The sequence below is a fragment of the Mauremys reevesii genome, linkage group 3 (genome assembly GCF_016161935.1).
Source record: "Mauremys reevesii isolate NIE-2019 linkage group 3, ASM1616193v1, whole genome shotgun sequence".
Classification (NCBI taxonomy): Eukaryota; Metazoa; Chordata; order Testudines; family Geoemydidae; genus Mauremys; species Mauremys reevesii.
The window spans coordinates 66234746-66258039 of NC_052625.1; the positions used below are offsets into that span (position 1 = coordinate 66234746).

General features: G+C 38.2%; 1 protein-coding gene across 1 annotated transcript in view; it reads right to left on the bottom strand.

Annotated features, from left to right (window-relative positions):
* BIRC6 (baculoviral IAP repeat containing 6) overlaps positions 1-23294 on the bottom strand; it is a 296285-nt gene that overhangs the window by 210407 nt on the left and 62584 nt on the right. Inside the window, 11 exon segments of the mRNA XM_039531866.1 lie at positions 2885-3104; positions 5487-5833; positions 6175-6383; positions 6543-6757; positions 7588-7687; positions 8408-8722; positions 9562-9749; positions 10621-10755; positions 14238-14371; positions 20728-20875; positions 22843-22940. Coding sequence (XP_039387800.1) covers positions 2885-3104; positions 5487-5833; positions 6175-6383; positions 6543-6757; positions 7588-7687; positions 8408-8722; positions 9562-9749; positions 10621-10755; positions 14238-14371; positions 20728-20875; positions 22843-22940 — 2109 coding nt within the window.

Consider the following 23294-nt stretch of genomic DNA (forward strand, 5'->3'; position numbering starts at 1 on the left):
GAAATTATTCTGCAAAGAAAAAAAGGATTTTTACCTGCCCCAGTTTCTCAGAATTTTGAGGTATTGTTAAAATACAGCTCTAATTAGTCATCCTCCTTGGTCTCACTTCGACAACTAATGTATAAGGCTACATTTTAGTCACAGGTATTTTTAGTAAAAGAGTCATGGACAGCTGACGTGTAATAAAAAATTCACAGCCCATGACTGTCCATGACTTTTACTATATATCCCTAACTAAAACTTGGGTGGGGGGGCCACAGGTGCTCAGGGGGGAGGGGGCATGAGGGCAGTCTGTGGGCACTGCAGGTGTTGGGGGGGCTCCGCGTGTCCCTGCAGCTCCTAGGTGGCGGAGGGGCCGGGGGCTCCATACACTACTCCCGCTACAACTGCTGACTGCGCAGTTCCCATTGGCCTGGAACCGCCCCTCCTTTTTCCTCCCCGCCCCCCAAGCACCCTGGAACCGCAGCCAATGGGAGTTGCTGGGGTGGGGCCTGCGGGTGCAGGCAGCAAGCAGACCCCCCCTCAGTCCCCTCTGCCTAGAAGGAGCTGAAGGGCCATGCAGTGGGAACCCTGCACCCTGAGGTAAGTGCCCCCCAACTCCCTGCCCCTAGCCCTGAGCCTCCTCCCACACACCCAAACTGCTGCTGCTAGCACCAGCACCAGCCGCTGCACAAGTCATGAAGGTAATGGAATCATGACCTCCCTGACAGACTCGCAGCCTTACTCATGTAACAGTGGAAGCAGTTTGTCCCAGTTTAGGAAGTTGTATTGAGCTGACACTATTTGTTACTTTATACTGTCTACAGACATGCTATATAAACATCTTCCTGGCTCCCTGTTCTTAGGTGGTGAGTGAGGACTAGAGAGGGTTGAACATTTCATTGCTCATGCAGGCTGAGCTGTATACTCAGATGGAACCTTGCCCCCTTAAGGCCAGCCACTATGACATTCCCTTAAGCAACCCAGGCAGGGGGCCCAGCCATAGGAGAAACACCCTAACCTCCACATTGAACTCTAACCCTGAGGTCACTGCCTCACTCCTATATGTAGCATGACTCTGCTCCCCCGCGAAGGCCTCTGAGATCATTGCCTTTCCCGCCTCCTATATAATCATAACATTTACATATGTGGACATCAGGTTTTTCATTTTTTATCAATAGGGTCCTGAACAGATGTTTTCAAAAACCATCATGTTGCTCCACTGAATTGAGCGTAAGGCCTCACTTTGCTTGGCCCGCAAGATTTCCCTGATTTTAGTTGGGCTAAAGAATAACTACAGAGCTGAATAATGGTTGAGTTTAGATGAATTCACACTCCTGCTGTGGGACTGGATAATGTCAATCACTATTTTGGAGATAAGTATGGATGTTGAGGTCAACCAGAGATCCCAGTAGGCTTTTTATAATTAATGGGAAGGGCCACTCATCTAGTTGTCTAAGTCTCTTATACTAAGGGACAGAACCGTGGTTTCCCCATGCAGACACATCCACTGCGGAGATGAGACAAAGACACCCAAGACAAAGGAAGGCACCAGTGCACTAATGAGGTTCCTGATACAAAGAATGTCTTGCACAATGAAGTTGACCCATAGTTATAGATCAAGAATTACTGAGTCATGGCACCACTTTGATCAGAAAAAAGTCACAATACTTAGTAAGAGTTCTTCAAAGACCTGCTACCTGAACATGCCAGCAAAGTGAATGTGGTACTTGACAGCTGAACAGACTCCTAACTTCCAGTGTCAGGGAATAAACTAAATCAAACTAAATCAGAGATCCTCAAGGCTAGCTTGATATGGTCCTTTACATCCAAGCTTGCATAGCACGATAACACTATCAAGTTTACTAGACAATGAACTTCCAAGAGGCACAAAACCTATATACCTGGCACTGGCACCTCCAAACATTAGTCCCAACAGGTGGAGTTTCAGGAGACTCGAGTTTTGATATGTGCAGTTACTAGAGGTGCTGCACACAGCATGAATGCAACTTTAAGTCTCTTAAAGCGAAAAATGGGAACAAAGTGTTCTTGGCCATCACAGAAATGATGGAAGGGCACAGCTTAAAGCTGGTAAGATATGAGAAAGAGGTAAATTATTTCAAGAGAAAAGACAGAGGCAGTGACTGACACCACTGAATACCTACTCACTGCCTCTTGAATTCACAGCAACAAGCCCAGTGAGTGGAGACGTGCCCCTTTGTACATTTTCGGATCAAGATCAGCACAAGAGGACAGAGGCAAAGTACTCCTGTATCCCCAGATACTGCTAAGCCAAAAGTTCTGAGTGTGTTCACTTCTGTAGCAGAAATCCATGCAAGTAATGCTCTTAAGAACTTACGAGTTTATATACTTCCTTTACAACTTAAAAATGCTCTACTTTGACTCTGCTTTTCCATCAGAAAGCATTGGACTCACTTTTAAGTTGCATCAGACTGCCAAAATGGAGATTTCCTGTTAAGAAATTGTTCTTTAAATATAATTTTAGTGGTTGTTCTTTGTAATTAGATGTAGTGATCAGATCAGTTTATTACAAGGAAGTTCTCATCTTTGTGGTGAGTTGGATAAGTCCATTTGGCTCTAGACACACGACAGTACTTTACCTCCAATTTAGGTAATCTTTTCAATCAGTGCTTAAATCAAAAGGGACCTTTTTAAAATGAAAAGCTTACATTATATTGAAAAACAGCATCAATAGGAAATATAAAATCAGAACTAGCATTTTTTCAAGCCTCTGGACTTCTACTGTTAGTGCTAGTAGGAAAAAAATGCATCTGCCATCTTCCCAAATACTAGGTTAAAAACCTAACATTTTACAATAAAATTATGTAAAATCATTCATACACAGTAAACGTTACAACGTATCTCTATGCCAAAACAACTTTACCTGTCTTGTGGGAAAATAAGAAGTTGCTCCGAGTTGTACAGTTCCTGCAAAACATTAGAGAGAAACTGCCCCCACCATCTTTCACCTCCACACAGCTGAACAAGTAGAAGGCCAGTGTGCAATCGTATCTTTGGGGTCCCACTGATACAGAGATGTTTAAATAACTCTTCACAAGCCTGAGCATGAAACGTACTTTGCAGAACCACAGGAACAGAGTGCCCTTATAAGAGAAAGAAATCAAAAGAAATGCATATGGACGTTTAAGGGGAGAGGTGTTTGTCTTCAGATTTTGAAGAGTAGCACATTACTACATTCATAAGGAATGCTATAAATTGGATAACATTTCCCCCCTCCCCACCCCCCATCTGTGAATGTAAGGTAAAAATACACAGTCAACCGGTATCCATACAAAAACATAAGCTTTACATTTATTTTCAGTATGCTTCATTATATGTATGACTTGCTTTTTAAAAAAAAAAAAAAAATTTAAACATGTTTGGTTCTCCAGATTGCTACTGAAGTAAGTTCAAAGTTACATGGATTTTTCCTATATTTATAATTTTATGTTCGAAATTTCTAACAGGCAAAAATGTGACTATTAAAGGCTAAGACTAAAATTTTCAAAAATGCTTAAGTGATGTAGGAGCTTACGTCCCATTTCAGTGAGACTTCAGCTCCAAAGAACTACAAGGGGATTTAACCACTTTATTTTAATTTTGGATTTAGATGCCTAATCAAAATCCTCACCCAGCTATTACCTAACTTTATAGTCACCTAAATTTCCACTGAAGAAGTCCCGATGGTGCCTAAAAATCTGCTGGTGGGTATGTGCATATTCACCTACTGAGTCCTGACACCCAACATCTAGCTCATGCCTAAACCCTGGATGGATCCTAAAACTAGGCTTCCCTCTGAGACCCAATCCAGTAGGTGTGCTCAGAAGCCACCTTGGAATACACCTATTGATTGAGCCCTGCATAAAATATGTGTTGGTGCCCCCTCTTTTTACCCAACGGCCCAGCAGTTAGAGCACTCGCCCAGAATGTAGGAGACTCAGGTTCAAATCCCCTGAGAGCAGCAGGGATTTGAACCTAACCACTAGGCAATGGAGTATTCTAGGGTGGGTCTAAATCTCTCCTGTTGAAGCTGTTCCATTTTGTATAAAATACTCATTAGGCCAGAGAGAGGAAAAATGCTCTATAGCCCAGTGGTTAGAGCACTCCCGGGGATGTGGGAGATTCAGGTCCAAATCTCTGCTCCAATGAATATTTAAGTATTTTATGCAGTGATTGCTAAATTAGGTTACCTAATTTAAAGTAGGATGGACTGATTTAATTTACCAATTATAATTATGACCTAATTAAGGAAGCAAGAAACTTGCATTTAAATCATTGATTTTAATCTTGTTTTACATTAGTACTTCTTAGTTATTTTCCTAAAGAAAGCCAATGAGATTAAACCTGATCTAACCATTAAAATATGTTGATGTGCAACCAAAACCAGACTTTATACTAAATTCAGTGGTACTTTTTGCTAACCAGAAGGCTACACTAAAATCAGATGTAAGCATTTATATAGCTTAACATACATTTATTCAGATTCTTACTTTTTACTTATTATGTTAAATGAATGATGCATTTATTATTTTTTAGATAAGAAAAATTAACACCATTTTTGGATGGACACTTGGATTGAAATCAATGGGAAGTCAATACCTTTTTGAATTCCTGCTTAGGTGCTTCTGAAAATCCCATTCAGCACCTACCTGAATTTTTAGGTGCCTATATACCTTTAAAAATCTGGCCTCAGGCCTTTGAAGTTTCTAGAACTAGTAGACCTCATCCTCTCCTACTGGGTTTTTATTCATAGGCCGGAAGAGGCAAACAAACTTTCCTGCTCATTTCAAATTTCTATACACTTTGAATGCGCTAGTCCAAATCAAGAAAATATTCTGCTAGCTAAATCTGTAACCAAAAAGTAATTAAGGCAAAAGCTTCCCTGCACAAAAAAAATTAAGTACTTACAGTTGGAAAAATGTAAATACCAGCATTCGCACCAGTATGAAGACTTAAGAGATGCTTAATGCAGTACCTGATATTGTGATATTTATAACGCTTGAGTTATCCTCAGAAATTAAAGAAGTTCCCCCAATTCTGTATATAATTAAAAGAGCAGCATCCTTTATCTCATTAAAAGTTGATGAGAGCGCATCAATGCAGCATATTTTCATTTAAATGATTTTTTAAATTATAGAAGTTTAGGCCTTAATGTAGGTTGTCAATTTCAAATTTAATTTTAAACAAGTCTATTTTTAAATGGGAAAATGTACTTAAATAAAATAATCCATTTTTTACATTTTTTTTTTTAAATCATTCATTTTTGTCCATCCTGATTTTATAGTACAGGTGACTTCAATATAATATAAGAGCTTTTTATGTACTGAATGGGACAATAAACATGACCACTACTAGCATATCTTCTTGCTCAAAAAGCTATCTGAAGAAATTAGCAAATTGAGCTTTTCAAGGTTTCTGGAACACTGGTAGAATTGTTCTTGAATATTTTAACTGACGTATTTGCAAATATTACAAAAAACACTAACCATTGGAGGAATGAAGTAAGCTAAGTAAAGTATCCAGTAAGTATCTGATGATGGTGCGTAACTGCTCTGTGGAGGACATCTGAATCAGCTCTTTTGGGTCAGGTTGTTCTTTTAGTGTCTTCCTGCTTGCACCTAAAGCTACTTTGAGCCTCTGTACAGCATGATGAGCCAAATTGAGTTGAAGCTGTAGCTGAATGCAGTCCTGGTAAGCAGAAAACACTCTACTGTCCTCCTCTACTGCCTTATCTGGTTTTCGCAAAAAATACTGGGCATTGTTAGCACTGTTGAGTGGAGGCAGGTCAATGTTTTGCAAAAGGATTTCCAGTCTATGGCATGCCAAGTTGTACCTACAGGGGGAAAATTCCAGCACACCTTTCAACTGAAATTCATATATAGCAACACATATTTAAGATTTAAATTGCTAAAACTCAATATTTATTACTTTATATACACTATTAAATAAATACTGAAATTGGAGGGAAAGAGGACTTCTTTATTTACTTTTTTTTAAACCACCACCACCACAGAGCTTATATTGTAACATCTGTACTACATTACAAGGCCAAGTTACACTGTGATATTTTTAAAGAAGTCCTGGAAAGTGGCAATACAAAATTACTGACATGGTCTTTCCAGTGTTTATTTAAAACAAGTGTAACTGAGTATTTGTGTACACATTTCTTCCCACCTGCACTGTATGTCTTCTTGCAATGCAATCATCATTGTTAAGTGCTGATCAATTTCTGGCTGGTTTGCAGCTTCACCTTCTCCTCTTAGAGGATCATGCATTAACTTCAGTTCACTTTCCAATGGCAAGATATAGGTATGACCATAGTAAAACCCTAATGGGATTTTGGCTCTAGCATTTGTACTACCATATCGACCAATTACGGTGATCTGTAATGAAAGGTAACGTAACCTGTATTGTTGCATAAAGAAAAGTTAACACAAATCACACTTCCATTTGAAAGAGTTTAAAAGAATAAGAAATTCAAAGAATCAATATTTGTGGGAAAGTATTTTCATTTTTAGCTTTTTTTTTTTTTTTTTTTTTACCTTCATGAACCTGCAAACAGGTGGTGGTATTAAGTCATGCAGAATGAGTGAATGTGTGCTAATATCAGTAGCTACTACCAATCGTCTTCCATCCACCTCTTCTCCTAAAGTCCAAATGTCAATTGACAAGGAAGCCAAGTCTCCACAGGTGGGAATCAATACATCTGTCAACAGCACAGGTCTGCCAAAATCTAAGGTCACAAACCTTCTTGCTCCTATGAAAAAAGTTAGATGGGCTGAAAGCAATCCAATCCAGTAGGTACCATTCCAATTAACCAAAATACAAAGTCCAGAAATGTGGTTTGGTATATAGATTTAGTATAGTTCAGAAAGGCTATATTTGTGAAAATTTGCAGTTTTACTAAACATCTAAGTAGCTCGTTAAACTTGCAATCTGACTGAAGATGTTCTGAATCACAGACATGACTTCATTTGCAAATAATAGTAAAGAGTCCAAAATATTTGACTTAGATACATTGTACTGGTAATCAATGTATGCATCAAAGTGTACACACACGTATGTACACATACACACAAAACTTAAATGCATAAAGGTATAAGAATTGGTGGTATACTTATACAAGGTTTCTAAAAGATTTAGAATAGTTATGAAGTGCTGGAAAACCTATTTGTTGCCCCTTCTTCACATGCTATATGGGCAAAACAGTTGCCTGCTTTCTCCTTAATTTCACCATTTGTATTGCTAGAGTTTCAAAATTTCTTCTTGCTCTATAATAGGAAGCTATAGAGAGTAAATAAATAGCTAATATAAAGATAGATATTTGTGCCCTTTGGCAAGAGTATTTCATTAAAGTACCTGTGTAGAGATCCCAACATACCTTCCTTTGCAGTATTTTTTCATCAAGTGTCCTTGTACATTCAGCTTTCTTGGCATACGATGGTAACAAAGTTATACACATTTATTTACAAAGGCAAATAGGACTGCAGCTAGACTACTAACCAAAGTGTTCTAGGAAATATTCAACCTCTATCAGAAAATCACATTACACAAAACCAAGATGTTAAGAAAGAGTTCTGGTTTTACCTGAGTGCATTCGTTCTATAATAATGGACTGATGAGGCGGGGGCTGAAGAAAATGTGAAGCATGAGATATTGCAAGAGCAAGGCCAGATCCAAGTGGATTCTGAGAAGGAGGAGGAGAAGGAAACACTAGTAAAATTAAAGAGGTCATTAAAATGTATACTATTTCTATGTATCTGAAGGTCTTTTTCATATAAGTCTGTAAGAATGAAAAAAACAATTCAGTCCTTTCTATTTACAGGTCTGATATTCTTGACTTCACTTACACTATATTTTGCACGAGCATGCACCATGAGGAAATACTAATACTAATCAATGGATTTAAACCCACTGAATCATTGTTCAAAGGATCAATATTACAGCTACATGGTTATGTTACCTTCTATATAAGGAATCTATTTTCTTTTAATAGAATTTGGGACATTATCTATCTTAGAAACAATCATAGAAGATTAGGGTTGGAAGGGACCTCAGAAGGTCATCTAGTCCAACCTCCTGCTCAAAGCAGGACCAATCCCCAGACAGATTTTTACCCCAGTTCCCTAAATGGCCCCCTCAAGGATTGAACTCACAACCCTGGGTTTAGCAGGCCAATGCTCAAACCACTGAGCTATCCCTTCCTGCCTCCCTCCCCACATAAAAAAATCTTGCCTTTCTATAATAGGCCATGAAAAGGAAATTCTTTTATCTAGTAGTGAAATCTCAACCAAAGTCAATAAACAGAATTGTTACTAATCAGTCAAGTAAAAAGTAAAACAGATTGTTAAGTCCTGATTGTTAAGAATATATCTAAGTGTCTCATTTCCATTAGAAAATTAATTACCGTTCTAGACTTGTTTGCATTTTTGTTATGTGCAGCAAGATTAACTGTTGGAGGATCAATGACTGAGCCAGGGAAAAGCTGAGCAAGCTCTGCATTGATAACAGCAGAAACTGCCTCATTTGGTGGAGTCAAAGGTGGAGTCATAAACAGAGGTGTTGTTTTTGGAGTGGGTGGAATGACATCTGAAGGATGAATGAAGAACCCTGGTGCTGCTACTGGGTTGGAAGGCACAGAGTTGTGAACAGGACCAACTGCCGATGCTGCTGCAGCTGCTGCTGCTGTTGTCTGATGTAGTTTTGCTTCCAGCTTAGCTTTCTGTAAGAAAAATAAAAGCAGAGTATGTAGAGTAGACCAACACTGCCTATAAACGTATTAGTAATATGCACCATGGACAGAGTATAAAACCTCAACTTTCATTTAAACTGTGTAAAAATGCATGTCATCCAACTACCACCATTATGGTTCTATTAATTACCTAACACTAGCTGGAAAAATGGAACACTATTTAATCTGACAATGTTTACTTTGTATGCAGTATTGTCATAGCTGTATCAGTCCCAATTAGAGAGACATGGCAGGTGATGCAATCTCTTTTATTGGACGAGCTACTGTTGTGTTCTCTCACCAACATTCACTTTCAAATTTGTGTAATTATGCCAAAAATAAAATGGAGATGTATAATGCAAAAAGAACTAGGATTTCATTAAGGAAAAAGTAAAATTGCATACAAATCACCACTTTACCATATAGGATTTTTATTCTGTGTAACCTGGTATCATTATTAATGGCAACTTCTCTTTCTTTTAATTCCAGTGTGGTTCCTTGACTATCTTGCTCTTCTGCTTGTTAATCAAAATTATATTCTTTATGAAAGTGAATGACACTGATCAAATTTCCCACCCTCAAAATCTCACATGTACAAAAATAGAATCTGAAAGGAGAAAAAAAAAGTTTTTTAAAATCGCATGATAAACAATTTCATTGTTTTGTTTAATGAACGTGATCCTCAGCCCAGAGCTGTTCCCTCCTCACAGAATATACTATGAAAATGGAGAAAAGAAAAAAGAAAAAAAAAGGGGGGGATAGCTCTGTAACTACTTCTCAGCTTTTGAAGTTTAGAGACAGCATGAAAAAATAGCCAAATAGCCTCCAACCTGTTGCTGAAGCTTCAAAAGCTGCTGCTGTTTCTCTTGCAGCACCTGGAGCTGTTGCTCGGCTGAGGCCATTGCATGAGAGAGAGACTGCAAAGCTACCTGGGCTGCTGAACTCAGTGCTGTCGAGGCTTCCCCAACCGTCCCAGATGAGAGGCCACCAACCGCTGGGGTAACCCCAAAGGTACTCACTGGCATGGAACAAAAAGAAAAAAAAACAACACATGTATGTAGAAAAGAAGCACAAAAAGCACTTCTACATGGCATACTTAATTCCTTTATAAGTTAACAATAAAAGAGCAGGCTAAAAGCAAGCTAGAGAGAAAGTATCAAGTCGTAATTTTCTCACATAGCAAACTGGACAAAGTAATATTTTCTTGTGTGTTACAAAAGTTGTAGTTTATTTACTATGGGTACGTCCATACTACCCGCCCGGGTCAGCGGGTAGCGATCAACTTCTCGGAGTTCGATATATCGCGTCTCATCTAGACGCGATATATTGAACTCCGAATGCGCTCCCGTCGACTCCGGAACTCCACTACCGCGAACGGCGGTGGCGGAGTCGACGGGGGAGCCGCGGGCTTCGATCCCGTGCCGTGAGGACGGGTAAGTACTTCAAAATAAGGTACTTCGAGTTCAACTACGCTATTCGCGTAGCTGAACTTGCGTACCTTAGTTCGAACCCCCCACAGTGTAGACCAGGCCTATGTCTAAATGTACATTCAACATACACCTAAATAAAAGTGTTACTCAATGACTGGTTACTGTAACCAATTTCTTTTGCCATGTGGGGTTGTAATGCAAACACACGCTAATGTGCTATACACAGTAGTTAACAAATTCGATCTTCTAAATTTAAATTTGGTTTCCTTAAATTGTTTGTCAAATCTCTAAGAAAGTGTATGTTGCCATTTAACAACTTAAAATTTTAAGGTTTATGCAACTTCTAAAATTGTTTGAAAAAAGTGTTGGATAAATGGCATTCAAATATATAGAATACATTGATTTTTGTGTTGTAACTAAGTAGAAATAATAAAAGGTTGTATATACCAGTAAACGTACTTGCATCGTCCCTTTCTATCCTAGTCCCATCACTAGTTGAAACACAGGTAAAGTGCAGAGGCTCAACTTCCAGGAGTCCAGTAAGGGAAGTAAAACTACCCTCAGCTGCTGCACCACCACTAATCTTCCCATTCCCTGTAAGAAAAAAATATTTTGTTCATCATTTAAATGTTCTTTTGATAATGGTCATTAGATTTTTCAAGTATGGACTGTGTCTGCAGTTAAATAGAATCTGTGCATATTCTCACCCAACATTTCAGGAGGAAACAATTTAATCAAGCAACTAACATACATTAATTTTTATAGAAATGTATCTTTAGGTATATTTGAACGTTCTAATTGTAGCTCAAAGTGCTATCTGGTCAGAGGATAGGAACAAACAGCAGAAATAAGCTAAGAATGAAGGCTGCACTCTGTAGAAGGATTGGCAAAATTTTGACTTGCAAAAAAGTACATTAATCAACCCTAAGTAACCTTTATTGATAAGATCCACCCACACTCATGGATGTGTTTGGGGGCAAGTTCAAAGATTTTTCCAGACCATCAAAGCTCAGTATTAGAATCCTTTATGTTGGCCAGGAAACCTAAGGAGAGTACTTCCAAACTTGACACTATAACCAGCAACATTTAACACTCATGTCTTCCATCAGATTATCTTCCAGCATTTCAAAACATTAAGCCACAAGCCTAACTACTGTGATTTAAAAGCTCTAAGATACAGAGGAAAGAACAAGTCTGAGAAGAGGCAAGAATACATTTAAAAAGTATAATGTATTAGATTCAGAAGTTAATCAGCAGCTAACATCTCATTAAATTTGTAGTATCTGGAGCAAAGAGAAAACCAGATGGCAGGTTATTTTCAAAACTTGCAAAGCTATCTCCTGGACAGAGAAATCTATGTCTACACTACCGCAGGATCAATGCTCTGGTGACTGATGCACCCAGGGTCGATTTGGTGGGTCTAATGAAGACCCAGTAAATCAATGGCAGAGCGCTCTCCCGTCGAACCTGGTACTCCACTGGGAATGAGAGGCACAAGGTAAGTCAACAGGAGAGAGTGTCTCCAGTCAACCTAGCGCGGTGTAGACACCGCAGTAAGTTGACCTAAGCTACATCGACTCCAGCTACATTGTTCACATAGCTGGAGTTGCTTAACTTAGGTAGACTTACTGCGGTAGTGTAGACATAGCCATAGATACTGACCTGGTTGAATGGTCAGAGATACCTTGGGGAAATTGCTTGTTAGAAAAAAATACATGCTTTCTTGGATGGTGACTTTGACCCAATGAGCAATGGCAGCTTTAATGGGTTTAACCCTGCCCTTTCTTAGGACTTCCATAGAGTAAACAAAGATTACCAAGATTTCTTGGAAGAACTTTAGGACTCTGAGGGAGATTCAAAGTATGAAGGAGAATTCACTTGTGATGCATAGTTATCAGACAGATGGAAAGTAACAAGATGTGTCTTAACTAAAATGAAGAGTGTGACACAAAGACAAAACTACTTAGTTTAAGAAAAGCTTGAGGAATAGTTCTGCTAAAAAAGGATCAATTTTGCTTACCCTTCTAACTGTGGCAACTATAAAAAAGAGGACAATCAGATTAACAGAAAATTGGGGATCAAGCAGGAACTTACATTAAGATTGCCCTTTGGTTTGGGGGCTATAATCTGCCACCTATATCAAAACAGCCCAAAGAACTAAATATTACAAGGGTGAGTCGTGATAGTGCCTTGTCTTCCACTGGTTTAAGACAGCTTTGAATGCAAGTATTTAACCTTAAAAGGTAAAGCTGTGCTGACATTCAAATCAGGCTACAGTAAAAAAAATCCCATAAGAAAGAGAACAGTTCAATGGCCGGAGCACTTCAACTAATTATGGTAGAATCACTAAGATGAGGTATTACCAATGTAGTTACACATAAGTGAAGATGACCACTTGATTCCCTTGGTAATTTTTTCTGACACGTTTATCCTTAGACTTAAGAACAGAAGAAAGTTTATTAACTCAATGAAGAGAGGTATAAGCAGAGACTATTATCAGACATGGCAGTGGTCCAGTACTGCAAAGAAAATAGATTTTATAGTTCTTAGTCACTATGCTTCTTTTGGGGAACTCAAGAATAGTATCTTTAGCTAAAGAATATTTTAATCAGCTGAAAAATTGAGCTATTGAGTAAAGTAAAATTCTCAGTTTCATTAAGTTTATGGTAGACTACTGATTGATCCCTTTGCCATGCAGGCAAAATGTAACTTTTTCAAGTTCATCAGAAACAAGAAAAGATAATCCTACCTCAATCCCCAACTTCCTTCTAGGCTGAGGGGTGAGAGACCTCTAACTGGACTAAAATTAGCTTCCTCCAGGTATTATTTGTCCCCATCACTGGGGACAAATAATACATGTTAATCAACTTTCCAGAGTAGTCAGAGACAAAAATCAGGAAGGGGGGGGTGGGTGGGAAGGATGTCAATTCATCATCTTCAGGACTGCTATCCATTAAGTGTCTTGACTTCTTAGATATTCAGTATTCATAGAATCATAGAAGATTAGGGTTGGAAGAGACCTCAGGAGGTCATCTAGTTGAACCCCCTGCTCAAAGCAGTACCAACCCAAACTAAATCATCCCAGCCGGGCCTTTGTCAAGCCAGGCCTTAAACACCTCTAAGGAAGGAGATTCCACCACCTCCCTAGTATTCCATTCCAGTATTCTTTCCTTGAAGACTGTTTTTTGATAAAGTTGACAAAAATAAAGCCTCTTGGGGTTTTTTAACCCATCTAAATATCTCTTGATGCTTGACCTCCATACTTGTCTTTTGGGGGAAAAGGGGTTTAAAGAGGGGAGCCAGGCTCAGTCAAGTCAGACTGTTCCGTCTTTAGGGAATTGCATGACTGATGAAGACAGGGTTTGGATGACCAGCACCAGAGTTTTCGCATTGAGCTGAGAGGCAGCTCTAAAAGCTTGAGACACCAAGATGGATTTCCTCTGGATTAGTGAATGCACTTTTAATGACAACAGGCTGTAGTGGGAACAACTCATTGCTAGAAGTGTAGGAGGCATTAAAAAAAAAACCACACACACACACACACACACAGAGTTTTTAGATGAAAGGGTAAAAAAAGAAAACTGAGGGTTTAGTGGGAAGGAAATACCAACCCCAAATGTATGGGTGAAACAAACAAATTAAAAAATTAATGCCTGAGCAACAGAGAGGGTTTTCATAATGACACACAAATTAATCATAATGACACACAAATTAATCAGTGACATGTAATGCCTGGGCTCCACATTTGAAAAAGCATCAAAACAAGTGACTACCTAAAAAGCATAGGAGTCATGAACATTTAAGTCCCCAGATTCTATGCATGAAAGCAATTATCTTTAAAAAGTCATGCAAACAAGTTGAGGCAAGTCACTTTCAGAGACAGATATGTGCTCTTCAGTTCTCAGACGATAAAGTTTTACACTTTCACAAATCGAATCAAAGGTTAAAATACAGAGTCACTTAAAGACTACAATATTAAATGCTTAGTGAACCAATTAAAGGGGGGGGGAGATATTCTTAAGAGTTACTATTTTAAAAAGTTTCAGATCAAGTATAGTTTTTTAAAGTGTGCATACCTGAAAGAACATCAGATAAATCAATTTCATCTGATTGTACACCAATGCTGCTGTTGTATACATTCTTACAGGAAGAGCCACTCATTTCCAAATCAAAGAGAACTGGATCAAAAGGTGAACTATATAATCCATATCTGCAAACAGAATAAGACAGTTGAACACTTCTTCTTCAGACACCAAGCTGTAACTATAAATTATTTGAGAATGCATAGAGACTCACAAAGAGACAAAAAGCCAAGTAGTTCATTTAGGATCTTGGTTGTATTATTTCAGTGAACTAAAACTCACATGCCTTTCATTTACTGAATGGATCTTTGAGGTTATCAATTATTCATATTTCACTAAAATCCTCTAAATTGCCACACACTGGTGGACAGCCTACTATCTTGACTAAGCAACTGTCATTAGAACAGTCTAAGACTTAATACAATATTGTCTTGAAAATATTCTCAAACATAAGAAAGCCATAGACCCTTAAGAATTACAATTCATATGCCCAATAGCCACCCAGCAGCATAGCAGTATACAAACACTCACACATTAGACTACTGCTTTAACTCAGCCAGCTGGTAAAGATATACCACTTTTCTCCCAAAACCCAAAGCCATTCAGTCTTCCACAAAGATGGTGTTTTCAGTATGCCCTGCATCTCTCTGGCAAAGACAGCTAGTTGGAAATGTTCTGATTGAGCATGTTTTCATCAGAAAAATAGCAATTTATTGAAAACTAAACATTGTGCAGAAACACGTTGATTTTAACTAATCTTCCAATAGTACCTAGCTGAGGTTTCAAAACTTGCCTGCCAGCTTGTCTGCTTCGCTCCTCAGCAGCCCACTTATAGGTTTACGTTTGCACCTGAATCCCAGAGTCCACAATTTTGGGACAGTGCTGCCATACAGACTGCAAAGAAGCTGAGGACCCTCAGGCTTTCCAACTCTTGAGGCCCACTACCCTAAGAGTTGGGCAAACTCAGGCAACCAGTTGGCCTGGGAGTCTGGAAGTCCTGGGACAGGCTTCCAGGGTCCACAGCTGTGGGACACCCCATCACAGGTATTGCCTCAGGTCTAGGGACCCTCAAGACTTCCAGCCTCCACAGACGGGAAGCACCAGCATCCCTGATTCCAAGGCAGTCAGCACAGCATCTCTGCCATGCCAGAAACTCTGGAACCCTGGCAACCGTTGACTGAAATTGACATGTATCAGAGGAGTAGCCGTGTTAGTCTGGATCTGTAAAAGCAGCAAAGAGTCTTGTGGCACCTTATACACTAACAGATGTTTGGGAGCATGAGCTTTCGTGGGTGAATACCCACTTCGTCGGATGCATGTAGTGGAAATGTCCAGGAGCAGGTATATATAAGCAAGCAAGAAGCAGGCTAGAGATAACGAGGTTAGTTCAATCAGGGAGGATGAGGGCCTCTTCTAGCAGCTAAGGTGTGAAAACCAAGGGAGGAGAAACTGGTTTTGTAGTTGGCAAGCCATTCACAGTCTTTGTTTAATCCTGAGCTGATGGAGTCAAATTTGCAGATGAACTGAAGCTCAGCAGTTTCTCTTTGAAGTCTCGTCCTGAAGATTTTTTGCTGCAGGATGGACACCTTAAGATCTGCTATTGTGTGGCCAGGGAGGTTGACGTGTTCTCCTACAGGTTTTTGTATATTGCCAGTCCTAATATCTGATTTATGTCCATTTATCCTTTTCCATAGAGACTGTCCAGTTTGGCTGATGTACATAGCAGAGGGGCATTGCTGGCATATGATGGCGTATATTACATTGGTGGACATGCAGGTGAATGAGCCGGTGATGGTGTGGCTGATCTGGTTAGGTCCTGTGATGGTGTCGCTGGTGTAGATATGTGGGCAGAGTTGGCATCGAGGTTTGTTGCATGGATTGGTTCCTGAGTTAGAGTTACCATGGTGCAGTGACTGGTGAAACTGACATGATTCTTACAAGTTTCATTCCTGTCCATTACTGAATAGCAGTGGTGAAACTGACCAGTCTGTGCTCAGAGAGCTTCACCACATGAAGTAGGTGGTAATGAAGGAGATAGACAGTTCAACATGTTTAGTATGGATATGATCATCATACTGTCATCCACGGTCTCTACATGTACTGTTCGACAGCCCCAAAAGTCAGACCACCACAATTTGCATGGACAGACTGCTATCAAAGATGACATCATGAGGTCCTTTACAATGGCATGTCTTTTTTCTTTGGAATGATGCTAGCATTGATGAAGTCACTGCACTGATTTGCCTAATGGAAAAAGTAGTCAACAACAGGTGTAGCATGGGAACAAAAAAAGTTGCATCTCCTGACAAGAGCATTATGTTGTGGCTACATATGTGAAATGTTTTAAAATACCATTTGGTACTTTCTAATGCTGGGGGAAAGGAGACACCCCAGAAGTAAAGACCACATGATGTTTAAGTGTCTTTGACAAAACTCCGATCTAATGCTAAGCAACGCTGAGTCATTCAGAGGATCAAAGCAGCAGTACAGCAGTGACAGTGGAAATGAAGAGAGAGTCTGGAGTACTTTGGAGATATTAGAGATGTTTAACAGCTCATGCAAGGTTCAGCTGAAGTAGGGTTGAGCTGATAGTTGATGGCTACCTGTGTGATACTGTCATTTGTCTGTGTCTCTCTCCCCCTTCCCCATATATATATTCTTTGACAGCTCAAGAAGGATAAGAAACCATCCCCATAGTTGTACACCACTTGAACTATCCCTTCTCAAGCATTTACTCATGTGGCTTTTTCCCATGGCAGTAGCTAGTCACCAAAAGTGTATCTGCTCACTCACAGACAAAATGAACACCTGTTTACACATGATTACCAAGTATTATACCAACTGATGGCGGTGATGAGAAAAAAATAGGACACAGAAGTTGTAGAGACTATGAATACAATCAAACATATACTCCATAAAATGCTCCATAGTGAAAAATCTACTAGTGGTTGTCATCTTATTTATTAAAAAAAAAAAAAAAAAAAAAAAAAGAATGTGGCTACATATCACACATGCTATCTTTTTCCTGATGATGATTTGACTTAAATTATTTGAGAGAGTGTGGAAGAAGGGGAGACCGTGCAAGCACATTAACCTCAATAATTTGAAAGGACTCCTAGAAGACTACAAAGATGACATTTCATATTTTGTTGAATTGAACTACATACCATTACATTCATCTTTACCTTTGTAAACATGCAGCAGTCTACAAATAAGTCAGTAGGAAAAATCTCATTTTCTGATTTTTTAAATATATAAGCAGTTTTGTTTTATACACATTTTATAACACGAGAATGGTACATCACGCGTGTGAAATCTCAACAGCAGAAAAAGGCAGCAAGTTTGCCTTGATTAATAGGTAAAGCCACACTGGGAATGCCAAGGAGCAGAGTTATCAGCTCATAATGAAGGCTGTGATATCTGTAGACGTGATGAGAAAGATGCTTCTTCTGGTGTTCCTTAGCTCATCTCAACTGCAGAGGTATTGGAAAGGAAGAGAGGTAGTCTCAGGTAAGATGGTCCCTGGACATGTAAGGTGTTCTTGGTTAAAACCAATACCTTTAAACACTGATTGGAAACTGACAGGCAGCATGCACAGATCACAGAGCATCACTAGTATGGTGTTAGAAAGCTGTGTAATGACTTGTTAGTCAAATATATATACACTCACTAATGTTAAAGAAATGAATATTATAGTTAAGAAAACATGAAGGAATTTTTTCTTTTGTATGTGTTTCTGAGGCATTTCAGAATGTAGCTGAAACAGCTTCAGAGTTGTGCAAACCATGAAACATGGTTTGTGTGGTTTATTTGCAAAAAAACCCAAACCCTTGGTCTGAGTAAAGAGCAGGGTAAAGCAGAGCATCATGAAAGAATTTTTAACAACTTCAGGTGCCCCCCAGCCCCTCCTAACAAAAGAAGCTAACCAGTAAAAACCCAAAGCCACAGAAACAGAGTCATAAGATAAAAACAACTAGATTAAGCCAGAGATGATGATAGCAGAGAATAGATGACATAAGTAAGTCATCTATGATAAAAGTAAGTTTTAGTGGGATAAGCAAAAACATATTAGTTTAGGTTAATTGCTGAGGTTTATGCATGAGAATGTTTTAGTTTGGGGGGGGGGGGATTAGAATAGATAGGTACACAGATGAGGTTACTGGATAAGCTCACTCTGTGCAAAGTTATGGAATAAGAGAAAAAAGATAGGTGATGTACAAGAAAGTGGAGAAGACAGAGGGGAAGAACACAGCAGCGATCAGAGATTTTACAAGAGTTGCCCTGTCCCAGGAGAGGTAACTTAATCAATTATCTTTCTTGTCGTAGCTGTTTTTCGGGTATATGTAATTCATTGGTGATAATAGCATTGTCTTAAAACATGCAAAATGCAGGCTAAAAGACACTGTTTAAACCTACATTGAAGTGGATCTTGTTTTTCACCCAACAACGAGTTCTCTTCATGAAGCTCTGCCTGACATGCAGTCAGTCAGGTTCTTCTCTAACTTTAATCTCCAGATGCAGCCCCAAGGATCATACATTACAGTAGTTTGATGTTGAGGTGACAAGAAAAGAAAACTGATGTTTCAGTGTCCCCTCCCAGCTCTTGTTAAACCACGGTAATAGAATGTTTGTAAGCACTGATTAAGAACATAGCCTGCTTTTAAGGAACAGCTCAACTACCAGATCGAATGAGAGTCTGGAACCTTAAAGTGACAGTGTTAAAATAAAGAAGTCATTGTATTAATATTTTACCTCCTTTTGTTACAAGTTAATATTTAATATTGAAAGAAAAATATTTTTCTGATTTTCCAATTTACTTTCTTTGACAAAACACTGTCTAGAGAGACAAGTGGGTGAGGTAACATTTTATTGGTAAAGGAGACAAGCTTTTGAAGATCACAGAGCTCTTCTTTAGCTCTGTGTAGCTTGAAAGCTAGTCTCTCACCAATAGAAGTTGGGCCACACCTTGTGTTTCTAATATCCTGGGACTGACAGCTACATCTATACTGCACACAAAATACTGTCCAGTCAATTTCATTCAGTGCGGGGGAAAATGTTGGTGGGAACACAGATGTAGGTATAATGCCTGAAACTAATTCAGTCTTAACTGACCAGATTTCAAAGTTATATCCCTTTAAGTGCCAGCCTGCAGGATTTATAGATTTCCATCTAGAGACTCAGGATCCTCTCTAATTCCTCCTCTATTCAGACCCTTCACGTTTTTAATAAGTTTGACTAACATAGTGGCAAAACAAACAACAATTGTTACAATCTGCAAGTACCACCTGCAACAGTACAGTGCTCCATAGCACCGGAATGGGGTACAGGAAAGTGCAACCTACAGAACTGTCAACACCAGTTTGCTTGATATCCCTCCCACGCTCTCCAGAAGTTGACCAGATTGGTCTGTTTAGTGAAAGAGATCTATCACCACCACAGCCTGGAATAGTATTGCTATTTAATTTATACAAAGACCCATTTTTACAGGGAGTTAGTCCAGGTTTTTAGACCTGGAATTTGTCCTTTGGTACCAGCATTTTAAAAATATGGTGGACTCAGCAATAAACTGCAAGAATTTGCAGGGTCCTGTGGCACTCCCCAATTTACAGCAGTATATTAAGGCTGGAAGGATTAAATTTTTTATCAGTAAATGTCAGTAAACATTGATTTCACCATACACACATACAGATGAAAAAATATTTCCATCAATAATTTAAATTTACAGATCAGAAAGGGGGGAAAAAATGATGCTTGGGAACTTAGAGTTTAAAGGGATTTACTCTGCATATTTGGACAAGCAATGCTGACAATTTGCATGAACGATTATAAAGTTTTAACTTCTTGAATCTGAATAGCTAATTGTTGTCTGATCCCACTCCAATTTGCCCCAACTGTAAAAATGTCAATAGGTAAAAATCTTTAAAAATGCTCAAAAAATAAATAAATTGATATCTGTTGAAATTAGAAAAAGTAAAAATCGAATTCTGTCAAGCCAAAGCATTGGATTCCTTTCACATACTCAAAAGAGGAAATCCTTTGGTCTGTTTTGAGTTTGAGAATTGTTGGTGAACAGATGCATTGCATAAAATATAACACAACATATATTTGTATTTGAACACTTTAAAACAGAGACAATTAATAATTCCCTTCTTGTCTCTGCGCGAGTTAAATAACATTTCACAGAGCTGTGTTAATCAATGCTTGCTCATATAACAAAATATTGCAAAATGAATCTGTTGAACAGCCATGTTCGTTTCAACTTGTTAAAAAAAAAACATACAAAAATTAAGATCAGAAGAAAAAGAGCCAGATTATACTTGTACCAGTACTACAAACTATGGAAAGAAACAAATTAAAAAAAAAAAAAAGTTACTTGACAGTGTCTAAGAAGATCATACAAAATGATAAACATTTTTTAAAAATTTGAGTAAACAGCAGGCTTACAAGAAAATGTGCATACAACTACATATTTTCCTCTCAATACCTTGTCTGAAGTAAAGCTTCCATGGGTGTTAGTCGGTCCTGCAACTGTCTGGACACAGCAGTTAGCAAGGATGCACAAGCTGTACTGCATCCTGCCAAATCTTCATCCTTCACATAATTCAGCAATACAAAATACCAGTACACAGATCCTGAAGGAGGGAACAGGAATTTCAATTCAACAGAAATATGGCTAAAGTTGCATTCAAAAAAAGCTCAGAATAAATTTTAAAAAATGGCAAATTTAAGTATCAAATATTGATAATGAAATGTAAAAACAGTCACTTCCTAAAAAGTTTTAGCATTTCATATCATTCAAGTATTTTAACCTCCATCTGAATTTTACATTTTAACATCAGCTCAACTTTAGAACTCAAGAAAAGGAAGTTCCTCAGGAAAATGTCTGTATTAAAGTAGTTCAGTTAACATAGTAGAGAGTCAAATTTATTAACAAATTAATTTATATTAACATTAATTTATAGTGCAAGTGGGTAACTATTTGTTAAACAATCCCTTTAGAAACATTCCCATACTAAAAAATGTTAACTTTAAAATTAAGATTGCTACAGCAAGTAACATTAGTATATACAAAATACCAGTATTGCCTTAGTTAGAAACAATAACCATTAAAAATAAATAGTAAATTAAAATTACATTAATGTTTCATTCATTCACAGATGTAGAAAATTAACATTTCATGTAACTGACTCTTTTCTCTTTTTTGTATAACAGTTGCTCAGTTTTTCTAATTATGGCATACTATACAATATATATATCGTCTCATATGTTGCATATATATCGTATATATACCATACTAATACATATATCGTTATTAATTGTATAGTATGCCATAATTAGAAAAACTATATATTCAGGATATCAGGAGAGAGAAACATACAACCATGTTTTATTTACGTAGCAGCACTATATATCAAATGCTGTCTCTTTCTAATGCATATATGATTTATGCTCGTGTTCTGCAACTAGAAGGTGTGTATGATTCATCCTTAAGAGTACTGTTTAAACTGTAGAGAGCAAGTCAGCTACAGTTATTAAAGATAATGCTGTTTCAGCACACAAAGTATTAGGTATATTTGGGGGAGGGAGGGGTGTTTGTTTCGGTTTTTTACTTTAAGAACTATGTTTCTTGACAACTCTAACTTGGTCAAGAAGGTTAAGTTATTGGAAAAATCAAATGCTAGATTTTGTTTTTTTGGAAGAATGTTTCATGAAAATTTATGTACATTACATTAACCTAATTCCATGCATTCCAATGCATTTTTCCTAAATTAGCAATCCTGATACTTATATTTTCGAATGTCTGTTACCTCAGCAACTAGAAAAGTTACTCATGTCATACAGCTTGGCAACCATATGAAAAAAGCAAAGGAAAATCTAATTAGTTAACATATGATGAAGACTGACATTTTTATCTTATACACTTGGATAGAAGTAACCTTTAAGGCTTTATTTTGTTACAAATAGTTACAGTTACTGCACTAATTCTATTTTGCCACTTAAGATATATGGCTAAAAAGCAAAAATTCTAAACACATGCTTTATTTGCTAGTTATGTAATTTTAACTAAATTATTTAGAGTTAGATAGACAGGAGCAGCTAACAGGGGAGTTTTGTGAGTGACTTCTCCAGGTGAAGGAGGAGGTTACATGACCCTTGGGGTAAATTTGTTGTCTGTTGAGTGCATGTTTGTGTTTGTTGTGCTGTGCTTGCTGCTGGACTGAAAATATACCATGTGGTCTGTTTGTTTGGGGGACCGTGTGCAGACCGTATGGGTGCTGAGCCTAGCAGCCTGCTAGGCAAGGCTGAGAGCTTCTTAACAAGGCTTTGATCCCTAAGCCCTTTAGCACCCATCAACCCTTAACTAGTGGTAACACTAGGCATTCTGCTTTAGAAAACATAACAGTCTCTAAACTAATTTAAATAGAAGAGGCACACTTCTGAAATGGAATAGGTAATAGATGGGTATTTCACAGGATTGGCAAAAAGCAATTCATACTAATCAAATAGAACTTGTTTGATAGAAGAACAGGAGCGAGGGAAAACAGATCTAATATAGGTATGCAATATGCCTATGACAGCAAAAATATTGTATACATACCACCAGTTGCAGCAGCAGGTAGAAAAGATATATTGTCAAGCAAAGCCTTCAGAAGAACAGATCCAAACCCCTGCTGACTTGGGTCACATTTGCCATTACTAGCAAAAAAAACAAATGCTCTATGAAAGTTCATATTTCATTCTTTTTGTAGTCCCAAAGCATTATGATACCATTGCATAAGATGTTTATAAGAAACTCCTTAGAACATTTTTCCACCAGGGGAAAATAAAATTAGTTGAGAGAGGCTCTCACTTCCCTTGTAAACATATTTAAGCACATGTATTCCCAGGTGAATGGCTAGTACAGGGGTAGGCAACCTATGGCACGCATGCCAAAGACGGCACGCGGGCTGATTTTCAGGGGCACTCAGAGTGCCCAGGTCCTGGCCACCGGTCATTTTAATTTAATTTTAAATGAAGCTTCTTAAACAAACATTTTTTAAAAAACTTTCT